This window comes from Leiobunum rupestre, chromosome 3, assembly GCF_980474605.1.
Source record: "Leiobunum rupestre chromosome 3, qqLeiRupe1.1.hap1, whole genome shotgun sequence".
NCBI lineage: Eukaryota > Metazoa > Arthropoda > Arachnida > Opiliones > Sclerosomatidae > Leiobunum > Leiobunum rupestre.
Genome location: NC_143386.1, coordinates 64,433,742 through 64,460,358, shown reverse-complemented (window position 1 = coordinate 64,460,358; position 26,617 = coordinate 64,433,742). Strand labels below are relative to the sequence as shown.

Below are 26,617 nucleotides of genomic sequence, written 5' to 3'. Positions count from 1 at the left end.
TGTGGAAACTTTAAACATATATTATTCTTAGATAAACTTAAATTAACAATATGTACATTCTGGTTTAGTATTTAGACCATCTTTAGTATTTAAAGCTGTAAACATTACCAAGATGAAGTTTTAAATGAAAACTGACTAAAGTATAAAAATTCCAGTGTAAAATATAGTATTTAAAAAATAACCTTCAAAGTTATCTGATACATGACAAGTACTTTTAAAAGAAATATTTACTAACATTAAGTAAAACCATTAATTTTCAAAGGTTAAAATATAATCTAATTTAAAAATATGAATTATCACAAAGCTAGCTTAATAAATCTTCTAAATCCTTATATGAGGTTTTAGACGAATTGTTCGAGTTGGCAGCAGTAATGTTTACCTTCATTGGTTGTAAAACTGGAGGAGCCGCAATTGTTACAGGTTTGGGATTAGCATTTTCGCTTAGAGGCATTCTTTGTGCTGCGGAATTATTAACAATAGCTAGGGGTTTAGGAGGAGTTTTCCATGTTGGAGACATTAAGTTATCGAAGGCAGACATATTTGAAACTGTAGGTTGAGCGAAAGGTTGTGTCACATTCCATTGTGGGGAATTGAATGGAACGTTGATCATGCCCGTATTATAAGGTTGAGCGGGAAAACTATTAACTATACCACCCGGAACATAAGCATTTGTGGGAAAAGTCTGAGAAAATGGTATATTCATGGGTAGTTTCGTTGGTTGTGGACTTAAGTTTAAACTTGACAAATTTGAATTAATTAATGTAGATGTGAGATCCTTAACCACCACTGTTCGGGGTTTAGCCAGATTAGATTGGGTTGGAGTCATCATGGGAGTTTGTTCTTTCAGTCTCTGTTGAAACTCCTGATCCCGTGCTAACCTCTGTTTCTCTTCCATAGTCAGCGATTCACCCTTTTGGTTTAAAACCAAAAATTTGCTATAAAATCAGACAGCAAATTTCTGTTACCTCAAAAAGGCAAAGATAACTTACCATTTTCGATGCTGACAAGGGTGAAGAAGTTCTGCTAGACAGCGAAGAATTTTGACTTGATTTTCTATCTACATAGCTTCCTAATCCCAAGCCTTGGAACATTTCGTCCATCTGTAAAAAATGTAAAGCATAAATTGTAAGCAATACACTACGTTTAACTACTTTAACTCATAAGAAAACACACCGAAGATGATTTCTTGTCATTATTTAAATCTGGAAAAATCTCATTGGGTTTCGCTGGAGTGACATGTGTCATGTCCAAAGTTGATCTGAAGATGAAGTGTTTTAAATAACATCGCAATATAAATAAGATCCAGACTTTTTTTAGGCTATAAATACAAAGTGTTTATACGTACACTTGTTCTTGCTTTATGGAATTCAACTGTTCAAGTTTGGATTTGTGTTCGGCTTCAACCCTATTCACCATATCTTTAACAACACTCATGAGAGAGTTAAACTGTTTTAAAGTTAAACCATTTTCAATGGTTAATGGCATTAGAAATGGAATTATTTGAGTGGCCATAACATCTTTGGTTATCCCCAGTTTCTTGTGATCCATTGCCAATTTATAAATTCCTAAAATTCCCATTAAAACTGCTGGTTCTTTTGAAGGAATCTGCGTTAATACCGGCAAAATCTCATCCAATACAAGCCATTTATCCAAATGCTCGAGTAGCTTTCCCAAACAAACCAAACTATTCACTCGAACCTTTAAAAGAAATCAAATTAAACTCACAGAACAATAAAATAGTAGATAGATAGTTACTGATAAATAATTTGTAGTTAAGCAAATCTTCTTAATTCTTGGTAAAAGAGCGTTTTTCATAGACGGATAATCTATTAGACTAGCAAAACTTGGAATGACATTGAGGCACAATTCTTGAATTTGTTGAGCATTGGCTTCTAATGAACTATAAACCATTGGAAGTATATAATTTCTTATATGATCTGGGTTGCACTTGGTAAGCAAAAGCTCCATTTTTTGCATGAATATTAGCAAAATCTGACGTAAAATCAAGTAACTTTTTAAAAATAATATTAGATATTAGAATGAAAAAAAAAACTCAACCTGAATAGGTTCTTGAAGTTTGAATACTGGTATTAATTCTGGCAAAATAAAGGTTTGAAACTCTTCATTGTTAGATTTCTCCGCAATGAGCAATACATTTGGAAGAACAAATGGAATCATTTCAGGATTGACATATTCTTTGACTAGACAAGGTAATACCCTTTGCAGAGAAACTCTCTTTAAAGCAGAATTAAAGCTATTAACACAAGCAATTAAGACTTAAATTCTTTTAATTGAAATGAATGTATGGGATACCTTTGGCATTTGGGCCAATATTTGCGGCAAGCCTTTATAGAAATGTGATTTTTGTAAGTTATCAAGTTGGTAAATAGAATCCAAAAACTGAAGCGTTTTAACACCGACATCATCAAATAATCGAATCTAGGAATTAATCTAAGAAATTAATAACCAAATCCGGTAGTAAAGAAAATAGTGTTGGCCGCTAATGGGACAGAATCTCCAACTTTTCATTAGATGAGACAAAATCCCCCTCTGACATTAGCTAAGATTTCACTAGTTACAATGTCAGTAGTTGAGTTTTTTATATACACCTACAATGATTATAGAATTGGTGGGCAGCATGAGAGCAAAGTGGGATTCGGTCACACAACCGTGAATTACAAGAGCGTAAATTAATTTGAGTTTTAACCGATACCAATATGGCCAAATGGTACTCATGCCAATTTTACTAATTTTCTACCTCCGCAGGGTAAAATCCATATAATTGACGTTACCTTAATAAAAGTTCAAAATTTCAAAATCAGCTGCGCCCACCTACCCGTATTTCAGAAAATCAGATTTAAGTATTCATGTAAAATTGGTATCAGCAGTTTTTTCAATTAATCAGTTAAAATTGGTATTATAGACACTAATTGATTAACCACGTGATCAGTAACCAACACCAATATATCAGTTTGGACTCAACACTAAAAGATAATAAATAATATACATTTACTTTTGAAAACTGATGGGAATCAGGTCTAACTTCAGCAGTTGTATTAAGCATTAACTTTACATGCTCAACTGCATCTGATGGTATAGTGGGTAAAGAAGAGAAATGTTTCAGCTATTAAATATAGAAAGAAAAGTTAATACTCAGGATTTGGATTACATTACATTTAACACACCTTATCAATGTTATTTTTAATTGAATTGGGATTTCCGTTACATTGATAAATGGTTGTACCATCGTTAAAAACTGTGTATATAAGTGCTCCCAATGAAAACATGTCGCTAGCTAAACTGCAATTTGACGTTAATACGTATTCAGGGGCTAAATGCTCTAGATTTGGGTATAGAATTGGAGGTAAATCATAATCAAGCTCCAGTGATGGAAATATTAACTGTAAATAAATAAATGACTTTTGATAAATGGCTCAATTAAATTTTTATATTTATAAAACATACCTGTTTATCTAGAGAGTTTGAAGCTGAAACTGAAAAATCAAATCCAGCCAATTTCCAAGCTCCATTTTTATTTATAACTACAGATTCTGGACAAATGTTGCGATGAAGCATCTTTACATCATTATGTAAAAACGCAAGGCCTTCAGCAACCTGCATTATATACATAATATTGATAATTTGATCCATAATATAAAATATTTCGAAGTTTTTACCTGAAAAAGACCATATTTTATTTCAACATCGTATAGTTGGAAATCTTTCAGCTCTGCAGGTGGTGGTGAAGGCAAATTTTCATGGTTTCCCAAGATATTAGATAAACTAGAAAATACTGGCTCTGCCGCAAATGCCAATGAATCCCTAAAAGTGATATAATATAGAAACTTTACACGTACAACATTTTTTCTAAGTACCTGGATTCCTCCAAAGGATTTTGAACTGTTAAAATACTTGGGTGTCTTAAACGTGTCAGCTGTGATATACCCTTTTTTAAACATTCTAAAATACAATCTCTGATGTGCTTTGGATATTTCTCAAGCACCTTTTTATCAAGTACAAATACTGATGCTTCCTGGGGAAAGGTTTTAGTTTTAATTGTGAATTGGTGTGAATCTCAATTATGAAAAAAATGATCAATCATTATCCATTGATGAAATCAAGCAATGACTATCAATACTTGTTACATGTGAAATTAAATAATGGTGATAAATACTTGTTTCGTTGAGCGTTTGGAAGCCTGATAAACCTTCCAGAGAAGACCAGGCCCTGCGCTAGCGATTTGCTTTCCAACTTCGTATTCCCTTGTTACAGGATTTCCAGGAAGAACTGTACTCAGATTTGAAACAGTACTCTTCAGTTTGTTAAATACATCCATTTTAATTTACAGAAGCTAAAAATCAAAGCACAAAAATTAAAACAAATAGCAAAAATATATTTATCATTTTGTTAAAAGACATGCTATTACTCTAAATCAGGTCAACTAGCCGCCTACTCCAACTAAATTTGGAAAAATTATCTAAATCTTAATAAATGTATTTTTTTCAAATTTTCAATGTAAGGCTAGTAAAAGCAAGGTAAAAGAGTCCTACAAAAATATGTCGAAATGTGGAATAAACAGAACGCTTCGGACAAAACTCAGAACATCTTTAATAAAATTTCCAAGTAATATTTACGCGAGCTAGGACTTGCAAGTTACTGTTTATATTTATATAGTGTTTGAATTAATGGAAACTTTTCACTTGTAGGGTATGCAAAAAGTGTTTCCTTTTAACCAGGTAGGTGACATTAAATTCTTGGCAGAACCACTCTTTGAGCTCTGATTGGTTGAGATCTGGCTATCGTCTGCCACGGCGTTTGGCCCATTTGCCAGTTACACGGCAGCATTCTAGTTACCTATGATATTTCTATGGTTCTATCATAGAGGAATTAATGGTTCTATCAAAGAGTATAAAAACTACGTAACCTAGAGATATAATGACGGTCGAAAGCAGTAAAGGAAGTTGTAGCAACCGGGGGGGGGGGGGGGGAGGCACTCAGTGAATTTGCTCTTCAAATTTCGGTACCGCAGCGCCACTACGGCAGTTTTTAGTACAATAAATAATAATACCGGAGAAAAATGGCAGTTACGGTGTTGCGGAGGTGCTAAATTTGGCATTTTGGATATTTAATTGTCTAATATCTGTCAATTCAAAAAAGTGACAGTAATTGGTTACTGTTTCGTGATTTTTTTAGTTAGAATTTGTGGATTCGTTGTTTCGGTGTTTATTTTCAAAAATTGAAGAATAAGGCGTTTGTTTTCTAACCTTGCCAAGTCCTAAAGGTAGCCAAGTCCTTAAGGAATTTTCAAGAATGTTGAACTAAATCAAAATGATTGCCACTTAAAACTGCCGTAGTGGCGCTGCGGTACCGAAATTTGAAGTGCAAATTCACTGAGTACCTTCCCCCCGGTTGCTACAACTTCCTTTACTGCTTTCGGCCGTCATTATATCTCTAGGTTACGTAGTTTTTATACTCTTTGGTTCTATTTAGAGGTGAAAAGTTATCATTATTTCCACAAGCACCATGTAAACAAAATGTTGTAGGTCCTGGCTCTCGGAAAACTTACTCTTTGCAATTTCCTTGAAGATGTTTAATTGAAGCGTCTATCATAGGCCGAGCTGTGGCCCGGCCATGGCAATCTCATAGGTACCTATGAGATTGACATATACATGAAAGACATCTTGAGCTATGGGTGTAATAACAAATCACAAAAGTGACATAATTACCAAAAGTGTACTTTCGTATGCTAAAGGTTTAATGAATGCTCGGCTCGAGATCGACCACATAAAAGACTATTTATTGCCGCCTTTCTGAATATTTTTTAGTCTATGGTATTATATCGTAGGTAGAACTAGAGGATAGCGCCGCCGATCAAACGCCGCCGCCGCCGATTATTTAGATAACGCCGAAACGCCGCCGCCGAAACATTTTCATTTCGCCGCCGAATTAATTTCCATTATTAAAGTATAATAATAACGTTTTGAGATCTAAACTACATAGATTTTTCTTTTGGTAGTGCTACGATTCCTAGGCTGTTGGGTGCACCGTACTAGCGTGATAAAATTAAAAATAATTAATAATTTCCAAAAGATCTGGCACCACTGCACCAAGATTTTCTGCAGCAGATAGCTGGGATAGGAGAGAGAGAAATGAAAACGGCTTTGGAGTTGCCTCGCATCGTATTTTGTAATAAGTACAAAAACGTATCAGCTGCATTGGCTGCATTCAGCAATAACTATTCTATTACATTTTAAAAATTCCTTTGATACAAAGGTAAAATAATTTGTGATAATAGACTTAAATGCGCGGGGGGAAAAAAACCGGATTTGGGGGATGAAATTTATGCGGTAGAGGGCTGGCTCGTTGGTTGTCTGTACGATAATGGCGGCGCCCAGGAAAAGTTTCTAAAAAGAGTGTATAGATAATAATAATAGTGAAATGGTAGTAAATTAGTACAGTATTGTTATTACTAGCGTAAATGTTTTAGTTTACTAGTATCATATGTGACATACTTACTCATAAGTGTGCCTCTGTTTAACATATCTGTATTAAAAATTTAAATGAGACCTTGTTTCACAGCCACCAAAGACTATATAAAGCTACGCGTAACTTTATATAGTCTTTGACAGCCACCAAAGAAAATACAGCACTAACGTCGCGTAAAACTGGTTTTAACTTCCTTCCCCCCCTACGCGAGAACTAGTTTTGATGACGATAAAACCGTCATCAACTGGGAAGTGACGTCAATAACGTCATATCCTTGCAACAAGGTATCATTATGAAAAAATTCTTTCCGGCACACTTATGATTAAATAAGTTACATCTGATAGTATGTAACCAAAGTTACCTCTTCTTTAATAAAATACATTCTATTAAACATGTATTTTTTTATAATGTGTTTAACAGTTTAAGTTCTAGCGGTCTATTAAAAGGCTGGCGCTATTTCCGAGGGGGGGGGGCAGTTTTTCCCCTTAGGCGCCGCCGCCGCCGATTTTTTTCAACGCCGCCGATTATTTTCTGAAAATCGGCGCGCCACGCCGCCGCCGAACTAATTATCGTTCCCGCCGCCGCCGTTGAAAATTGGTTCGGCGCTATGCTCTACCTTGACTACATAGTCAAGAGGGGCAAAATGTTATTTTGGAGAACTAGAAGTGCAGTTAGCAAGACCTGGGGCTTAAGCCCCAGGGCTGTGTACTGGCTGTACACCATGATCATCAGACCTATCCTGTCTTATGCAGCTGTGGTCTGGTGGCCAAGGGTTACTGTAAGGACTGTGCAGTTTGATCTGCGCACTCTGCAAAGGCTGGCTTGTGTCGGCATTACAGGAGCCATGAGAACAGCCCCAAGCGCTTCTCTGGAAATACTCCTGAATATGCTTCCTCTCCACCTTTTTATTGAGGAAGCTGCCCTTTTAGGTGCCTATAGGCTTAACCAAAATGGCTGGTGGAAGGCTAATAATTGGGAGCATAGCCACACCAAGCTCTTCCGATTTTAACAATGGGTTCTGATCTGATGGTTACTAAACTCCACTTTAGTAAACCTTTTGAGGTCAACTTCCCTAGCCGTGCGGAGTGGAGTCACTTGACCCTCGGTACCAGAGGAGAGATCGTCTGGTTCACTGATGGGTCTAAGACCCACTATGGCACTGGTGTGGGGATGTATTGCCTTACTAATAATTTTGGCTTTTATGAAAGCCTAGGGATACACACTAGTGTGTTAACGCCAGACATACAGGCAGTAACATAAGCCCCCTTTTTATCTCTCGATATACATTTACATATTTTCATGGAGCTTCTATAAACGGGAGTCGAAAGTTCCTTCCCCCTCCTAACTTTCACAGTGCTATGAGTGAGTCGAGCGGATTTGTCTAGTTTTGCGGGCGGGATGTTTCTGTCCCCCTTAGACTGAACGTAGAGCCCATGTAAACAAAAAAGATGGTCGCTATCAGAAGTTGTAATTTTTCACTAAGCCTTGCATAAAGTTTTATTGAGATTTATAATTTTGTTTTAAATTGCAAGTAAATTTGTTTAAAATGGATAACAACGTGAAAGTTAGGAAAGGAAAGAAAAAGAAGTGTGTTTATGGTAGCTGCAGGAGTGATTCTCGATACCCAGCTACATTTAATTTTAAAGATATTAGCTTTATCCCTTTTCCAAAACCCAGTAAGAAATTGGAAAGAATGCAAAAATGTCTAAAGTGGATTGACCACTGTGGAAGATTAGATAAATTTGATGTTAAAAGTATAAGGTCAGACTCTTATGTATGTTCCCTGCATTTTGTTGGAGAAAATGGTCCAACTGTAGATAATCCTGATATATTGGACTATAGAAATACAGAGGAATACAGGGTATGCCCATTTATTACTTTTTTGATTATCTCATGTTAATTAATTTTTCCTTATAAATATGTAGATTTACAAGAACCAATATGATTTGTATGATCATCTTGATGTTTCAAGCTCAACACCTCCGGTATTGCTTTTGCCAAATTCCCTTCAAGCCATCAAAGACCTGCAAATTGATTCTGTACATCAACAACTACTGGATGTGGAAAACGTTATGCAAATATCTTCTACAACAGTTATGGAAATAAATTGCGAGAATAATTATGGAGTGTTATCGCAAGATAATAATAATACACCTAAGTTGCTTCCAGAAGTATTTGAAAATAACAATCCACAAAATGACTCTGTTCATCAACAACTACTGCATTTGGGAAATGATATGCAAACATCTGCTACAACGACTATGGAAATTAACTGCGGGGATAGTGATGGTTTGTTATTGCAAGATCAAAATAATACACCGAAGTTGCTTCCAGAAAAGTGTGAAAATTTTAAAATATCTGCAATTAATCCTATGGATGATTTATTAGTTAATTTTTCAAATGAATTTGCAAAAAGGGTTCCAAGTGGATGGGCCTTTTCCTATGATAATGTGAAAGAAAACCTAAATTTTTTTAAATTTTCCAGTGAAGAAAATAGCGTAACTATTGCACTTTCAGTTAAGTTATCGCAGATAAAAAGTGAAAAGCATATCATAGCGTTGAAAGTTTTAAACAAAATAATATCGCCTAACCATAAAGCAGCTGTCACACTTGAAAATTTTTTTAATGAGCCTGATGAACTGAAAATAGCTAATATTGTACGAGTTTTAAGTACGTTAGATGATTATGGCGTTTGTTCCGGTATTCACAAGACTAAGTTTACAGAAGAATTTGAAAACAGCAGGAAAAAAAATGGTTACTTTTGTAGGTTCGATAACTCTTTACATTCAAACAATTGTGACTATTTAACATGCCAAAACATCTGTCATAGTTGCCGGAATTTGAGGGCCTCTCTTGAAAAGAGATTATATAGAAAGAAAAAAGACACGTCTGTTAAATTTAAACGTTCTTCTTTATCTGGGAAATCTCGTAATCAGCTAATAGAAAATATTAGAAAACAAAAGAAAAGAGAATATTATTTAAACGCCAAAAACCGAAAACTAAAACATTTAAACCAAGAAATTAGGTCAGAAGGTCAAATTTTAAAAAATAAGGATAGCAACAATCTACTAATGATATTAGAGAAACATCGCAACGATTTTCCCAAAGATTCGGATAAACGCCTTTTCCTGGACCAACAAATGGAAGTTTTGAAATGTAAAAGTAAGAGAGGCAGGCGCTGGCATCCGAAGATCATACAATGGTGTTTGTATTTACAAAGCAAATCAAGATGTGCATATGAAGCATTGGAGAGAAGCCAATGTTTTGAACTACCCTCTCAAAGAACTTTATATAATTATGCGTCCCATTTCGGAGCTAAGTCTGGATTTGTAGATCAGGCCTTCGTTGATTTAAAAAGTTCATTTGAACGGAAGTGCCCTGAAGATCATCAAAAATATGTAAATCTTTTAGTTGATGAGATCAAAATTAAGGAAGATGTCGTATATAAAAGCAATACGGGGGAATTAATTGGTTTCGTAGAATTAAATGCTTATGGAAATTCAATCATCAATGAAAGCTCCATGATGGCCCCAGCTACGCAGGGACTCCCTTTTTAGATTCGAATATGGGAAAGGCCGAAGTGGCAGCCCTGTTAGAGAGTGACTAACTTTTTTGGACGAGAACAATGCGTTGAGAGGCACGATGACAAAGTCTAATCGAATGTACTGTATGATTACTTTTTCACAACTATTAAACTATTTTAACTTTACGTAAACGTTTCCTAAATGCCTACGAAAACAACGTTAACAATTCAGAAGTGGGATAAGACCCAAAATCAACGCCAAAAATTTCGAAAATAGCGATCATTGGGCTTGAAACGTTAAGCCTAACGCTACGCTACCCACGTTGCCGAAAAACGAACAAAGTCGTCCCCATGAACTTTCGGATGATAACGCATGAAATATTCCCAACGCCTTGCAATTAAACGTCTATGATTAGCACTACGCAGGGGAATAAGAAACACCAACGAATAAACGAACCAATACGAAGAAGCAGAAGACTAAAAGGTGAAAGCCCTGAGTCTATAGCCAACCAGGAAGCAAACGAAAGAGGAAAGACAATCAAGCCCCAACGTTCCAGGCAAGCTGATTTTGAGTCTAACGTTTCCTTAAACAAAGCAACCAACGGCAACGCTACGAATAACACGCCAGAAGACTTCACACACGAAAACCAACCTGAAGATCTTATGGAAAATAACGGAAACTGGGAACAGCAAAACGACAACATGCCACGAACCAGTAACGAAGCGGATGAAGAGGTTGCACCTATGGGTTTCATATCCATAAACGATTTCTCTGCATCACTACAAAGAGCGGTAGATGCTGCGGTACAGCAATCTATTTCGGCAATGGCTGCAGCGCATCTAGAACAACAAAACCAACTTCTTGCGGCTCACCAACGACAATTGGAAGCGTTCCAAAGAGACAATCCTCAACGAGAACCAGCTGGACATGCGGTACAACACCACCATTACAATGACGGAAGCAAACTGATCCCCGACTTTGATCCAGTTAAATCCCCTCATCAAACTGTCGACTCGTGGATAAAGAAAGTCGACGACACGGGTGCCGCATACAACTGGACTGATACCATGAAAATAAACCACGCAATACCGAAACTACAAGGAACAGCCAAGGTATGGTACGAAGGGTTAGCGACTGTCAATCATACCTGGGCAGAATGGACATGTCTTCTGAGGGAATGGTTTCCAGTTGTTAGAGGTAAACAAAGCCTCCACAGAGAAATGGAACGTAGGCTTAAGCAGCCAAACGAAACTATTGAAGCCTACTATCATGATAAAGTAGCTAAGGCCCGACTTAGCGGATTACAAGAAGCTGATATGATAGACTATATCATCACTGGCTTAAACGATGAACGTTTGATCACTTCCTTAAGCAACAGGGATTATCGAACGCCCCAAGAACTGCTGAAGTGCATCAAGACTATGGAAGAGAGACTAACGCTCGTGCGAGAAGGTAGGGACAGGAATAAATCTGAAACATCGGACAAGGGAAAGAGGGATTTCAGGCAACGCAACTTCCAGCTACCAAACGACAGCACGAAGGGGAAAGATCAAAGTCATACGAAATTTGTTAGAAAGCCACGAGTCAACGAGAAGGGTGAGTCCTTGTGTTTCAATTGCTCGGAATATGGACATTTATCCAAGGACTGCCCGAAACCCCAGCGCAAGCCCCGCTGCACGAAATGTAGCAAGACTGGACACGAGACGAAGGACTGTGGCCATACCAATACGAACACAATCGCTCACGTAGACAACAAAACAGGCAACGAAACTAACGAAAAGTATTTTCAAGACGCCTTACTAAATGGCCACGAAATAAGATCCTATCTAGATCTTGGTAGCAAGTGTGTTGCCATACGAGCCAGCGAAGCTAACAGACTGGGCATCAAATACCAACCACCAGAGGACGGAGCGGTGATTGAAGGTTATGGAGCCGGAGTAACTAAGATTCTAGGTGTTTTCACAGCCACCCTAGAAATCGACCAAGCGAAGGCAGAAGTGGAAGCTCATGTAGTTCCAGACGAGGCTCAACACATTCCATTGCTGGTGGGCCAACCGTTCTCCGAACAACCGCACGTAGTAATCGTTCGACGTAAGAATACAATTCGAATATTTGAAGAAAAGAAAACGTCTGAAGATGAAGATGACTGTTTAAAAAACTTTCAAATACCAGACTTACCGAAACCCCGATTGAAGCTTTGGGTTAAAGAAGCCACGGTCATACCTCCTCGGTATGTAGGATTCATCGATGTTCACGTAGGAGGACAGGAAACACCTGGAACGCCAGAATCTGATTTGTTCGTCGAAATGCAACAACGTCAGAGGCCGGGTTACGAGCACTGCATTCCAAGAAGCATCACACGAATAAACGAAGAAGGACAATCCGCAATTCCTATCATGAACCTTTCGAATAAGAAATTAACTTTTCGAAGAGGACAAAAGATTGCCCAAGCCGAAGTCTGCGTTGCAGCGGAAGAAAACTTAAAATCGGGCGTAATGCAGATTGAGAAAAGATCCTTAATGCCAATCACGGAGGACGAGTTAAACGTTGGACCAAGCGTAACGAACGACGAGAAGAAGCAGTTATTAGACCTCGTTAACGAATTTCGAGACGTCTTCTCCGACGGGATGGAAAATTTGGGACGGACAGACCGAGCTATGATGACGATTGAGTTGAACAGCCCGAAACCCGTCACTTTCCGACCATACCGTCTCTCTCATTCAGAAAGAGAAAAAGTAGCGGAGCAGATGAAAGAGCTACTCCAACTGGGTATCATTATTGAATCTGAATCTCCGTATGCGAGCCCAATCCTAATTGTGAAAAAGAAAAATGGAGATGAACGTCTATGCATCGACTACCGAGCCTTGAACAGGATTACAAAACGCGACGCCTACCCGCTTCCACGAATTGAAGACCAGATGGAACGCCTCCAAGGAAGCAACTTTTTCTCAAGTTTGGACTTAGCCTCAGGCTATTATCAGATCCCGCTAGAAGCGTCATCAAAAGAGAAAACTGCATTCGTGACCCCAGACGGCCATTATCAATTCGAAGTAATGCCTTTCGGCGTCACCAACGGACCTGCGGTATTCCAACGAATGATTAACTCGATTCTGGGAAATCTACGTTATACCATCGCCATGGCATACATGGACGACGTCCTGGTGCCAGCAACCACAGTGGCAGAAAGCCTAAGCCACTTGCGACAAGTTTTCGACGTTTTACGGATGGCAAAACTGACCCTTAACCGAAAGAAATGTTACTTCTTGATGGACAAAATCAACTACCTTGGATCGGAAGTTAGTAGCGAAGGGGTTAAACCAGGACTGGCTAAAATAGAATGCGTACAGAATTTCCCAACGCCAAGAAACGTTCACGAAGTAAGGCGATTCTTGGGATTGGCCGGATACTTCCGGAAATTCATACAGAACTTCGCCCGAATAGCTGGATCACTAAACCAGTTACTGAAGAAGGACGCCACATGGGTATGGAAGCCCGAGCAAGAGAAGGCGTTTGACACGTTAAAAGCACGATTGACAGAACGACCAATCTTAGCACTGTACGATCCTAAAGCGGAAACGGAACTGCACACTGATGCAAGCCAAATAGGGCTGGGCGCAGTCCTCATGCAAAAGGGACCGGATGAAAGAATGCATCCAGTCTACTACGCAAGCCGAGGTACTACTGCGGATGAAGCTCGTTACCACTCGTACGAATTAGAGACTCTAGCCATCTGCTGGTCAGTCGACAAGTTTCGAGTGTACCTTTTAGGAAGACATTTCACAATCATGACTGATTGTAACGCTGTCAGAAACACGTTCGCGAAAAAGAATATCGTTCCACGAATTGGGAGATGGTGCCTGAAGCTCGAAGACTTCCACTACACCATAATTCACCGCCCAGGTTCGACAATGACTCACGTCGACGCTCTTAGCCGCGCCCCATACGGCGAACCAGAAGAGGTCGAAATAGCCAGCGGACTCCAGATTTGTCACATGTCAATTACGATCGAAGACTGGCTTGTAACCGCTCAGAAACAGGACCCGAAAATCACGGACATTATCGAGCAATTAAAGAAGACAGAAAAATTAACCAAACACGATATCCAAGTCCAGAAAGATTTCAAGTTAAAGGATGGACGACTGTTCCGGCACGCAAATCAGGAAGACCCCACCGATGACACGCTCCGATGGGTTGTACCAGATAAGGCACGTTGGCAAATCGTGAAGAAGAATCATGACGAAATAGGCCACTTTGCGGTGGATAAGACTTACGCAAAAATCCAAGAACGATTTTGGTTTCCACGGATGAAACGATACGTCCGAAGGTATATTTCCTCCTGCCTGCCATGTTTATTCCACAAAACGCCAGGAGGAAAGAAACCAGGACTTCTTCACCCAATCGACAAGATTGGAACACCAATGGACACGGTACACGCTGATCACTTAGGTCCATTCGTCACAAGTACTAAAGGGAACGCCTACTTAATAGTCATAGTGGACGCCTTTACGAAGTTTACCATTATTCGACCAGTACGGAACACAGGGGCAGGACCTACACGAAGAATACTCGAAGAATTTATTGGAATATTCGGCCCTCCTAGGCGGATCATAACGGATCAAGGTACTTGTTATACAAGTCGGACTTTCGAAAATTTCTGCAAAGAAGCCAACATAATTCATGTCAAAAACGCCACGGCCACCCCACGGGGTAATGGCCAAGTCGAACGTTATAATAGGACAATAACGCCAGCTATAGCGAGCCTATGCGTTCGCGTAGACGAAAAAGACTGGGACGCCCACCTAACCCAAGTCCAATGGGGCGTCAATAATACTCTGCACAGAGCCACGAAAAGTACACCGTTCTCTCTACTCTTCAACTTCCGTTCACGACACCCAAAAGGAAATGAACTGATCGACGCACTAGATCAACAAAATGACGAAAACCTACAAAAGAAGAGGGTACAGGCTCTAGACAACATCAAAATCGACCAAGAAAGACAACGAATGCGGTATAACGCCAAAAGAGCCAAAGCTCCCACGTACAAGGTTGGAGATATGGTAGTGGTTGAAAGAGACCCAACAGCAACGGGTCAACCCCACAAAACCAATGCGAAGTACAAGGGACCCTACGTCATCTCTCAAACACTTCCTCACGATAGATTTGTTATCGAGGATCTTCCAGAGATACAACGAAGTCAGCGCTTTTATCGTAACACCGCACCAGCTGATAAACTCAAACGATGGTTCCTATTCGATGGACACGACAACTTAGATTCATCATCTGACGACGACGGAAGTACCGAAGCCAGTCACGAACTCCGAGACCCCAGCCGAGCACCAGCAGTTCTGCGTCACCGCCCAACTCCTGGGACGACTGATCCAGAAGAGACGCTCACTGAAACTGACGAACCCACCGACAATCAGAAACGTACCAGTTCGCGACGACGGCAGAAGCCAAAACACCTAAAAGATTATGAACTCTCGTGAAAGTCAAAAGAACGGAGATTATAATTAAGTTCAAAGAAACTGCGATATTTGTAAGGTTTATAAGGTTCCTAAAACCGCAATTAGTATTATTTTACCACGTATCATGTAAATGTTTGTCATAATACTTATTTTGTATCGGTATCGTGTTTTTGCTAGGCCGCACGTTTTTAATACACTATTTAGTCAGGAGCCTAAAGTATGCAGGATAGCCGAATGTTAACGCCAGACATACAGGCAGTAAGAATTAAACGACAAAACTGGTAAAAAAGACCGTATATTTAATAAAAATAAATCGCGATTTATTTTTATTAAATATACGGTCTTTTTTACCAGTTTTGTCGTTTAATTCTTATATATTGACCGTTGGTGGCCTCCTACTTTTGATACAGGCAGTAACATAAGCCCCCTTTTTATCTCTCGATATACATTTACATATTTTTGCCTAGATGGCCCCAGCTACGCAGGGACTCCCTTTTTAGATTCGAATATGGGAAAGGCCGAAGTGGCAGCCCTGTTAGAGAGTGACTAACTTTTTTGGACGAGAACAATGCGTTGAGAGGCACGATGACAAAGTCTAATCGAATGTACTGTATGATTACTTTTTCACAACTATTAAACTATTTTAACTTTACGTAAACGTTTCCTAAATGCCTACGAAAACAACGTTAACAAGTGTATTCCAGGCTGAAATTTTTGCCATTTGCTCCTGTGTTGCTTACTGTTTACATCAGGGGTATCATGGGAAGGTTATCCAGATTTATTCAGATAGACAGGCTGCTCTTAGAGCTCTCACCCAGTATAGTATTCTTTCTAAACTGGTTTTTAGCTGCTTAGATTTCCTCTGCACTCTTGGGTTGCACAATAAAGTTCAACTTTGTTGGGTACCTGGGCATAAGGGGCATCTTGGGAACGAAAGGGCCGACGCCTTGGCCAAGGAGGGTGCGAGGGCTGGGTTCATTGGACGAGAACCTGCTCTCCCCATCTCCCGGCTTGATCTCCAAGTTTATGTCAGATCGTCAACTCAGACAATGGTCTGAGATTGAGGGTCAAAGGCAGGCCAAAGAGTTTACTCTTGGCCCTTCTAGGGAGAGAGACAGAGAAATTACTCTCGCTCTCTAGGGTTAGTATTAGGATTGTTATTGGCCTACTTACAGGCCACTGCCATCTGAACAGACATTTAACTCTCATTGGGGTCAGTGATGACCCGATTTGCTTGTCTAGCTGAGGAGGAAACTGCCTCACATGTACTCTGTAGCTGCGATTACTATGCAGCCCAGAGGTTTGAGCATTTGGGTATGCATCGGTTGGAGACGTAAGCAGATTTTAAGCTTTATGTCGGCAATAGGACTTATTTAAGTCACCCAGTTTGGGGATGCACAATGGACCTCAGGTCGAAGTGTTTGGCTTGCCACCCCACTCAATAATAATAATAATAATCAAGGTAATATTTGCATATGTTAAAAATAATTTTATCATACAAAAAACATCTTGTCAAAAGCAATTTGAACATTTCTATTGTTTCTAAAGTCTAGACCTATCCACATTCCCTAAAAAATAATTTTACAATGGGATCAGTAGAAAAAAATCAAGGTAAGGGTCACTGGTCCAAAGGACTAGTTTTAAAAAATTCCTTATTTACAAGACTGAACACGAGCAATGTGACTGGTTTTAACAATGGGTCTATATAATTTGATGGATTTGTGCGCAGACCAGCCTTATGGATTGGAGTGATCATGGTGACATACTTCCACGAAAGAGGTACCATAGGCACTTAAATAAAACATCTTTCCTAAATCACCAAGAAGTAATATTTCCGAGACCCAGGACCTGCAAGTTATTGTTAATATAGTGCTTGTGGAAATAATGGAAACTTTTCACGTATAAATAGAACGCCTTGTTTTTTCTAAGCCTTAATATATCGACAAAGAGCTATGTGATTAAAAGGAAACACTTGTTGCACACCGTAGAGGGGAAAAGTTTCCATTAATTCATCAGCGTTTTTCAGTGCAGTCATAGTGAAAGTGGTTTTCCGAAGACGTAGATTGACGTATCGGAAAAAAGGCTTTTGGTTGTTAGTTATACTATTAGTGAGATTGTTTTCAAAGTTTCCGCTTGTATGATTCCGGGAAGCATTTGGTACCGCATTGCGTGCCTTCTTGCAGTCAGTGTAAGCTGATTCTACTTGTTGTGAAGTGTATTGTCGTGTTTTGGAACGGGCGTAGCTCCGCCAAGTGGTGGTTTATTGACGGGATTTAGCAAGTCACCGATGTGTAGGGTGAAGCATGTGAGAGCGTCGGTACGGGATGTGCAGCAGGTAGCCAGCAGGATTCTACATTGTCACACGACAGTACGTCCTCGCAGTCGTATTGCAGCTCTGCTGCCCTACATGCGCTACCTAGTCTCTTTGCAGTTGACACAAAACTCATACAGGTGTTATAATCTGTGACGTCTTAATTCCTCTGACCACCAACAAGATCTAAACTTGGGCAACCTCACTTTTAACGCCTTCAAATCATCAGTCCTCCATCTTGGTAAAAACCAACGCAGACATACGTATTTTCCCAATGGACAAACTATTCTCATATGGACCTAGGCTCGAAGATATTTTAATTACCACACACCTTGGCTCCCCAAAGCCGTTTTCAATTCCTTCATCCCACCACTCTTGGACTTTGCATTCCCAGTTTGGTCTCCCCATCTGAAGAAAGATTCCGATCTTCTTGACAACTATATCAACAAGCTCACTAAATTAATTCCCGCCCTACAAGACCAGTCAGCCAATTATCGCAGAAAGTATCTACAACTTCCCTCCAAGAGAGGCACTCTTCCAATGATTTGGGAGAAGCTAATTATCTATTATTGGTACGTTGTTGCATTGAGCTCCGATTGTTTCGTCAGAACACTTGCAGGCTTTGGTGCATGGAAATCCGTTTTTTCGGCAAGAGCACAGGTTCTTGCAATCTTTTTTTGCATGCACATTTTACTACTTCTAAAATAGCTTTTGGAGCCGCCGAGCCGGTTAATTTAGATTATAAATTGGAATAAATTCAAATCCTGTTGACATACTTTTCTCTCAATCGTAATCTTCGAATCGTGGCAGTTTCAGAGTGTCACGTAGTGTGCACGTAAAGTGTCAGGTTGCAAAGTAGGAAGAATATTTCAATCACCTGTACGATTCCAGACTAGTAAAAGTCGTTGCTTAATTTATATAACCGACAGCCGTAGCTGTGAAGTGATGCTTCAACTGGTTTCGAAAATTTGAAATCGATTTCACCTAAGTATTTAAATCCGTCGAGAACAACTCAAAACATTGGTCGTTCGTTCTTCCTGTAATCTTTTCAATCACATCAGAACAGGCAACGCGTGAAACAGAGCTGACACTCATTCAGCTCCCAGATCTTCGTACAAACTCTTGAGGTATATAACTCTCTGTGTTGGTGTGTTTTTACCATTACTGTTAATTTTCCCGGTAGCGAAATAGGTTTGGTTAGGAATGAAAGGGTAATAATGAATGAGCGGGAATAACACATCAGTACGTGATTCCACTACTATCCTACAAGTCTTGCAGGTATCTAAACATGAACGATAATAATAGTGAGAAAGTATTTCGAAGTAAGGCTCGATGGTCTGATTACTTTTAGTTTTCGTTCCATGTAGGAAAGAAAAAATCTTTTCAGTTGATTTGATTTCGTACGGCTATGTTTTAAAAGGAATTCGCTTAGGTATTCAGTGAGCTCTGACTTTGTTTTAGCCGTTGATAAGAGCTCCTTCATTGTGATATTTAGAATTGACGTAATACGTAATTTTGCCCTTGATTCGTTTACTCCGAAAGTTGATCTTTTAGCGAATTGTGAATTGATTATTCAGCACTAGACAGGCGCGGGAGAAATCAAAATTAGGATCTACGATACCAGGCGGAGAAAAAGAGCAATCCTCCCAATCCCTCTAACCTATACTACCTCTAGCCATATGTAACATAATTACTCATAAGTATGCCACTGTACCTTTATTCCATTCAAAAATCTATACTAACGGTTTGTTTCACCACGAACCAGTAAAAAAATGGACTACGTTAGATTTTAACCTTTTTATTCATCCTAGTAATTTTGGGAGTCACACTATAGAGATATTTTAGTAACCACGTGACTAACGTCACTAATGCTTTTTAGCATTGAGAAACCCCCACAACATGGCGACCGTTTCCACTGGTAAAACTAGGGAGAGCAGACGACGTGATACATCTTTATTGGCTAGTAACATATTTATTTAAGCCAATGGAAAACCTCTAAATTGAGAAGGAATTTTTTGCGTAGGAATTTTAGTCAGCCCAATGTAGCTTTATTGAAATTTATAAACTCGCTCGGTTTGTGTGGATGAAGTTAAATTATGAGTAATTTAGAAAAATAAAAGGTTGGGGAAAATGACCAATAAGTGATCGCTTTCCGAAAATGGAACAAGTCGTCGATGTGGGATATTCCACCAGCGTTATTAAAACCCATATCAAGCCTAGAAGAGTTAGGCCTAGGCTCAAAAGAATCTGCTTAGACTCCAACCTTGTAGATGCGCCAGAAAAGCTCAACCTGAATTTCAACTATTTTTTTCAATAGAGCTCTGCCACTAGGCGTGGTCTAGCTAAATCACGTGTATATGACGTCATATTATCAGTTTAAAAGTCAGCCTTGGAGGGCAAGCAAAGTTTTGGCGGCAGTAAAGACAGTGTATCCTACGCTTGAAAACGCTTACTAACCCTACTTATTTTGTTAATAAAAGTAATTAAAAATTAATTTAAAATGGTTAATTTTTGCGCGGTTTACGGTTGCTCGATGCGGGGTAATCGAGACGGTAACAAAGTATCGTTTTATCGCTTCCCATCCTTAAATGAAAATAGTAAAAACCAAGGCATAGTAAAATTATCCAAATTAAGGAGACAGAAGTGGATACAAGCATTAAGGAGAAAGGATCTCACTAAAGAAAAAATTAAAAACTTAAGGATATGTTCTCTTCATTGTTGTTACAGGTAAGTTTTAAATTAAAACTTGGATTTTAAAATCAATTTCACAAATATACCTATTTATTAAAAGAGCTCCTGTCAAGTTAGGAGATCAGAGGAATCAGGATTGGGTTCCAAGTTTAAATTTGCTTCTTTTATTGGACAATGCAAATTTATTTTAGAACGTGAGTCTCAGAGAACTTCATTAATTGGCAAATTAATTACATTAACAGAACTTAACACTATATTGTAGTTCATTTTAGCTCCTAAGCGGCTAAGCCTTGGTTGTTCAAACCGGTTTGTTTACTAAAATAATGGCCGTCGGTTTATCAGACGTAGAGCTAATTCTACGACGGCATAATCGGCATTTGAGATTCGATGACGTCAAATATGACATCAAATATGACGTCAAATATTACGTAGGGTACGGATGACATAATATCTGTGAAACAAACCGTTAGTGAAGAAATAGAGCTAGTGGCATACTTATAAGTAATTATGTTAAATATGCTCTAGCCATCTACGAAGCATTTTCCTGTAGCATGCACTGGGGGATTTATACATAAGTTTCGGTTTTTCACCACCAAGTGGAATGATGGAGCCAGTTTGGCCAGTCGATAGCCTAAAGTTAAAATCCCATTCGTTTCAAACTTAGGGGCAGTAGCGGCGCTAAGGGTGGGCTGAAGTGGGCTTTAGCCCCCCTGCATTTCTGAGAGGGGCCCCATATTTTTATTAAAAGGGCTCATATTTATATTTAAGAGGCCACATATTTGAAATTTCTTTATGTTTTTATTGCCAAGTAAAGTTTTTAGGGGGGAAAAATCTTTAAAAATCAATTCGTTTACTCAAAAAGATAGATAGATAGATTCGGGAGGCGAAGGGAGCGGAAATGGAGAGAAAGTTTAATGAACAATTGAAAGAAAAGAAAGGGGCTTGATGGAATTTCGGGAAATACCACAGCGGGCATGCACGTCAATGCTCGGAATCCGACGCTCGGATACAAGCTCAGAAGGGGGTCCAGTAAACGCGACGATAGCCACAACAATAAAACGACCTTTCTCTTCTCGCTTCCTGGAAAATTCTGCGGTTTTTCGATTTCACCACTTTTGCGAAATATGGTCAATGCCAGGCTCGACCGCTAAGCTGTTTTTTTTTAAACATTTCTTTCCATTTCGTCTTGAGCTCCAGAACGAGTCAGGTCTATTTTGAAAGTCTTCCTCGAATTTTAAGTCTTTAGTCTTTCTGTTCTATTATTTTGGCAAGAGCGGACTTCTACCTCCTCGAGGTTTAAAGAAGCCCTAATGCGCTTGTTAAAAATATAAACACTTAGCTAAATGACTAGTTGATAGTTTAATTTTATTTCAAATTATTTCAACAGCCTTTTAAAGGCTAATTAACTATTAATAATTAATTTTTCCAAACAGCCTTTTTCAAGGCTAGCTAACTATTAGTAGATATATATTTTGAAAGTCTTTCTCGAATTATAAGTAGTTTAGTCTTTTCTGTAAAATAAGCTTATTGAAGGACGCTATAGGGGTTCATATTGAAAGTAATCTTTCAACTAATAAATCGAACGATGTTATAAATAAACATTCTATGTTGCAAACGAGTCAAAATGTTTTCGATAAAGTTGTAGAAGGCATTGAAGAATCAGTTATTGATAATATCTTAATAGGAGCTCCTAGTGAAAGTGAATCAAACAATTCAAATGACATTGCACTTTCATTTGTCGCTTCTAGGAATTCCCGAGAACTCCATGAGAATAGCAGTATCGTGCACCATTTAACTCCTGCTCTATCTGATTTAAATGCAACTCAAATTATTCCTGACATTAGTATCGACATGGATTCTCCACTCGCTCAACCAAGGCTCTTATCATTTCCCCAAACGATTATTAGGGGTCAAAAACGAAGTTTCAATAGTATTTATTATGTAAAATATCCCTTTTTGGAATATTCTGTAGAAAATGACATGGTACACTGTTTTTGCTGCCGTCATTTTCCAAGCAGTGGTAAAAAAACATATTTCACAACTGGTTTTAAAAATTGGAAAAATATGAATGAGAAATTTCACGAACATTTTACTTCCGAGAAATCGACCCACCAATTAGCGGAAACGAAGTACACTCTGTTTGAAAAGTCTTCGACAGCTGACATTTTTGCCGCTTTTTAATTCTGCTAGAAAACTATAATAGATAGTTCGATGAAACCAATTGCAACTTTTATTTATTTTCCAATATCTTTCGTTATTTATCGGTTTCGTCCGCCAAAAAGTAATAGTTTGGCGGGAACCGTCAAAACTCATTTTTGACAACTTTTTAAATATTGGTTCTACGGCACTGACTCGCGCGTTTTTGATTTCACAATGGTCGATTCATATTTAGAAAGTGGAAAAATTATCCCTCTACAACCAACGGTTGAGAAGTTATCGCGTTTCCAAATTGTCGTCGAAGTTGCGTTATTTATAATCGCTTGATGCATTTTAGGTATTTCCTAGTTTCGAGGAAAGTTTGGAAACGCTATAACTTCTCAACCGTTGGTTGTAGAGGGATAATTTTTCCACTTTCAAAATATGAATCGACCATTGTGAATTCAAAAACGCGCGAGTCAGTGCCGTAGAACCAATATTTAAAAAGTTGTCAAAAATGAGTTTCGACGGTTCCCGCCAAACTATTAATTTTTGGCGGACGAAACCGATAAATAACGAAAGATATTGGAAAATAAATAAAAGTTGCAATTGGTTTCATCGAACTATCTATTATAGTTTTCTAGCAGAATTAAAAAGAGGGCAAAAATTTCAGCTGTCGAAGACTTTTCAAACAGAGTGTACATACATTTTTTACAGTCTAAGAAACGAGGAGCTATAACTTCACAGATAAATAAGCAACACCGTTTAGATACTATTCGAAACAGAGAAGTTTTATCCGCACATGTGCAAATTGTTTTCACATGCGCTCAACAGGATATCGCGTTAAGAGGGCATCGAGAGAACGACGATCAGCAAAATCGTGGAAATTTCATTGAAATCCTAGAATTCTTAAAGCGCATTTCACCTGACTTAAAGAAAAAAGTAGATAGCATGCCCAATGTAGCAAAATATACCCACGGATCAATACAAAACGAGCTTATTAACACTAGTGGTGCACTTGTTCAAAGAATGATTATTCAGGATATTAATGATTCGGGTGGTTTTTACGCAATAATTGCTGACGAAACTAGGGACAAAGGCGGTGTAGAACAACTAAGTGTTTGTGTTCGATTTACCACCACTAAGGGAGAGGTTCTTGAAAGGTTTTTGTCTTTTGTTGATTTACATAAATTTGACGCTGAATCTTTATCTTCCGCGATTATTAATATTCTTTTATCAAATGGGTTAAAAATATCAAACTGTGTAGCGCAAACATATGACGGAGTGAGTGTAATGAGTGGAAGTAAGTCGGGAGTGAACATTAGGATTAAGGATGCTGTGGGTGGGATGTGTCCATATGTTCACTGTTACGCCCATCACCTAAATTTAGTTTTGGTGGATACCTGTAAGAATGTACCAATAATTCGTGAAACACTTGGTTTGTTACAGGCAATTTATACATTTCAAAGTAATTCGTCACTTCGAAGTGAGTATTTTCAAGAGGCCCAAAAAGAGCTTGAATACGATCATGAATCTATTTAACCCATGAATATTCAACTGGAATACCCTAGGTCACCTCTGGCGGCGCGTGGGGCGGAGCCAATTTATAGTGACGGAGTCGAAGTAGAACTCAGCCTTAGTTCCTAAAATGACGCGTTATGGTTATGTTTCCTTTTTGCAGTACTTATCATTAATCTATTTAAATAAATAGATCTATTTCATATTATTATTAGAATAGATTTTATTAGAATAAAATGATAACAGAGCATTTATTATTTAATAATAATATGGCAAAAATTGACTCAGGTTTTCTTCCAAAGTCTCACCGAGGCTTAGCTTTTCAGAGATAGTTTGTATGTTTAAATTGTTATAAATCTCACAGACACTCGATAGCGTAAGATTGCTTTCAAAATATCGGAGTAACATTCCTTTTAAATTTATATTTTTATACTAGAAAGAATTATAACTGTAAAGCTTATTTTGAACAAAATAACGTGAACCGTACCTGAGAAGTCATTTCGCGGCTATTCTGCTCTCCGAGCTCTCGTAAACTATCTGGCGCTAAAATGACATCATTTCCGAATTCGTTCTTATTGGCTTAAAGAGTAAATCACTCGTATGGCGCGAAAATAGGCTCCGCCCCACGTTCCCTCAGAGTATACCGTGGCTAATGATAGAGTTGGATATTCATGGGTTAAATAGATTCATGATACGATGTAATATTAAAATTACCCCAGAGTTGTGACACTAGATGGTCCAGTAAAAAAAAATGTATACATATTTTTAGAACTAGATATAATGCTGTAGTTTTAGCTTTAGAAAACTTAATTGAAAGTGGCAAATCTGAGGAAGCAGCCGAATGTAGAGGGTACCATTCCCAGCTTCAAAATTTCAGCATTTTATTAATGGTCGTAGCATTAGATGAGATTTTAGGCGTAACAAATGTGTTGTCTGAATATTTGCAAAATCCAAAAGTAGTTATAACTCAAGCCGTAGCAATTTACGGTGCCACAATAAAAGAGTTAGAAACAGACCGAAATTCTGAAAGATTCGATCAAATTTGGGATGTTGCGAAACAATTAGCTCTCTCAGCCTCAATTCCAGTACCAGAAAAGAATAGTTCCGTCAAAGTACCCATGAAAAGAAAAATTATTCAAAACAAAAGGTTAAAAGGTACCATAATAACGGGTACTATAGGAAGTCGGGAAACGGAGTTCAAAACTATTGGCGACCAACTTAAAGCAACTTATTTTGAAATTTTAGATAGATTCGTATTAGAAATGAAAAAAAGATTGTTAGAAAATTGTTCTATTTATGAAGAACTTTGCGCATCAGACCCAAATTCGAGCGAGTTTTTGAACGTTGAAAAAATTACTGCGTTTTGTCAAAACTACAAAAGATTTAATTTTGAAATGGAGTCTCTGAAAAATCAGGTCAACGTTGCTAAAATGTTATTTAGTACCAAAAGCGGTGAAAACATAAACACAGAAAGTTTGCAAACGCAGCTTGAAACCAAAGAATATCTTAAACCTCAAAATTTGCAAAATGTTTCCGATTGCTATAAATATTTATTGACATACGAGCAGGCATTCCCAGATCTCGTAAAATATTTCCAAATTGTATTATGCATACCTGTTGCTAATACTATTTCAGAGCGTAGTTTTAGTACACTTAATAGACTCGAATCATTTTTAAGAACAACAATGTCTGAAAATCGATTAACAAATTTAGCCTTGCTCTCTATAAATAGAGATTTATCTAATAGGTTAAGAGACAATCCTTTGTTGGTTGTTGACGAGTTTAGTAAAAAAAAAAAGAGGAGAGTGCAATTTATACTTTGAGTTAAATTTTCAAATTTTTAAATATGTAGAAGCTATAAGAGACATATTGGAGGGCAAGCCACAGCTGCCACCAAATTATAAGGGGTAACTAAAATGGTAAGGGCCACAAAATTCTTAGGGGCCACAAAATATTTAGCCCACCCGTGAAAAAACCTTACCGCCGCTACTGCCCTTTAAATACTCCCTTGCATTCTGGACTCACATTTCCTGCATTCTGGATCCATTTTAGTGTAGAGAACTGTAGACGTTCCCGAGTAGCGTGATTAGAGCGGCCACTTTTAATTTCAGTTTAAATACTGGCATTCCAGAACAGGAGTGAGAGCAACGCGCAGACCTATAGTGGCTGACCGCTGTGAGATGTCCTGTACACCGATTACGCGTAATCAACACTGATAAAGTCACAGACTAGTTGTAATGTTCTAGAGAGTCAACAATTTGGTTATCAAATAAAAGTACTTTAATGAAACAGTTATTTACATGATTGTGAGTCTTCCCTTTTGGGTCACTTGCTTATATACACATTTATGATCTAGTATAGTTCACGTGACATATATTGTTTAGATTATGTTAATGGCGCCATCTAGCTACTTGGCCATACATATGGCGCGTAATTTAAATCGAAAGATTTTAGAGAGTTAAACAATATTACAAGACTCTAAAGAT

General features: G+C 38.3%; 2 protein-coding genes across 4 annotated transcripts; one reads left to right on the top strand and one right to left on the bottom strand.

Moving 5' to 3' along the window:
- Positions 1-33: 33 nt before the first annotated feature.
- LOC149954205 (SCY1-like protein 2) lies at positions 34-26,406 on the bottom strand. Of its 3 annotated transcripts, none has more exons than XM_090168981.1 (14): positions 26,157-26,406; positions 4,175-4,351; positions 3,876-4,033; positions 3,678-3,822; positions 3,466-3,615; positions 3,186-3,401; positions 3,014-3,124; positions 2,314-2,439; positions 2,059-2,235; positions 1,756-1,992; positions 1,346-1,698; positions 1,174-1,258; positions 990-1,100; positions 34-910 (listed from the first exon to the last, which is right to left on the bottom strand). In XM_090168981.1, exons 2-14 carry the CDS (start codon positions 4,334-4,336, stop codon positions 305-307), a joined length of 2,637 nt encoding a protein of 878 aa, XP_090025107.1. In that variant the 5' UTR covers positions 4,337-4,351; positions 26,157-26,406; the 3' UTR covers positions 34-304. The 3 variants fall into 3 exon arrangements, with proteins under 3 accessions (XP_090025107.1, XP_090025109.1, XP_090025106.1); XM_090168983.1 differs by lacking the exon at positions 26,157-26,406 and adding an exon at positions 26,113-26,130; XM_090168980.1 differs by lacking the exon at positions 26,157-26,406 and adding an exon at positions 4,427-4,511.
- Positions 10,418-15,496, top strand: LOC149954206 (uncharacterized). The gene has a single exon (XM_090169865.1). The coding sequence runs from the start codon at positions 10,418-10,420 to the stop codon at positions 15,494-15,496; it is 5,079 nt and encodes a 1,692-aa protein (XP_090025991.1).
- Positions 26,407-26,617: the final 211 nt, after the last annotated feature.

What these genes read in the sequence shown, in the direction of transcription:
- LOC149954205 (XM_090168981.1), bottom strand. Translation starts at nt 4,336, where the DNA reads ATGGATGTATTTAACAAACTGAAGAGTACTGTTTCAAATCTGAGTACA. An exon ending in AACTTCAAGAACCTATTCAG is followed by an intron (nt 1,993 to 2,058) that starts GTTGAGTTTTTT and finishes ATTTTACGTCAG; the next exon opens with ATTTTGCTAATATTCATGCA. An exon ending in CCTTGTCAGCATCGAAAATG is followed by an intron (nt 911 to 989) that starts GTAAGTTATCTT and finishes TTAAACCAAAAG; the next exon opens with GGTGAATCGCTGACTATGGA.
- LOC149954206 (XM_090169865.1), top strand. Translation starts at nt 10,418, where the DNA reads ATGATTAGCACTACGCAGGGGAATAAGAAACACCAACGAATAAACGAA.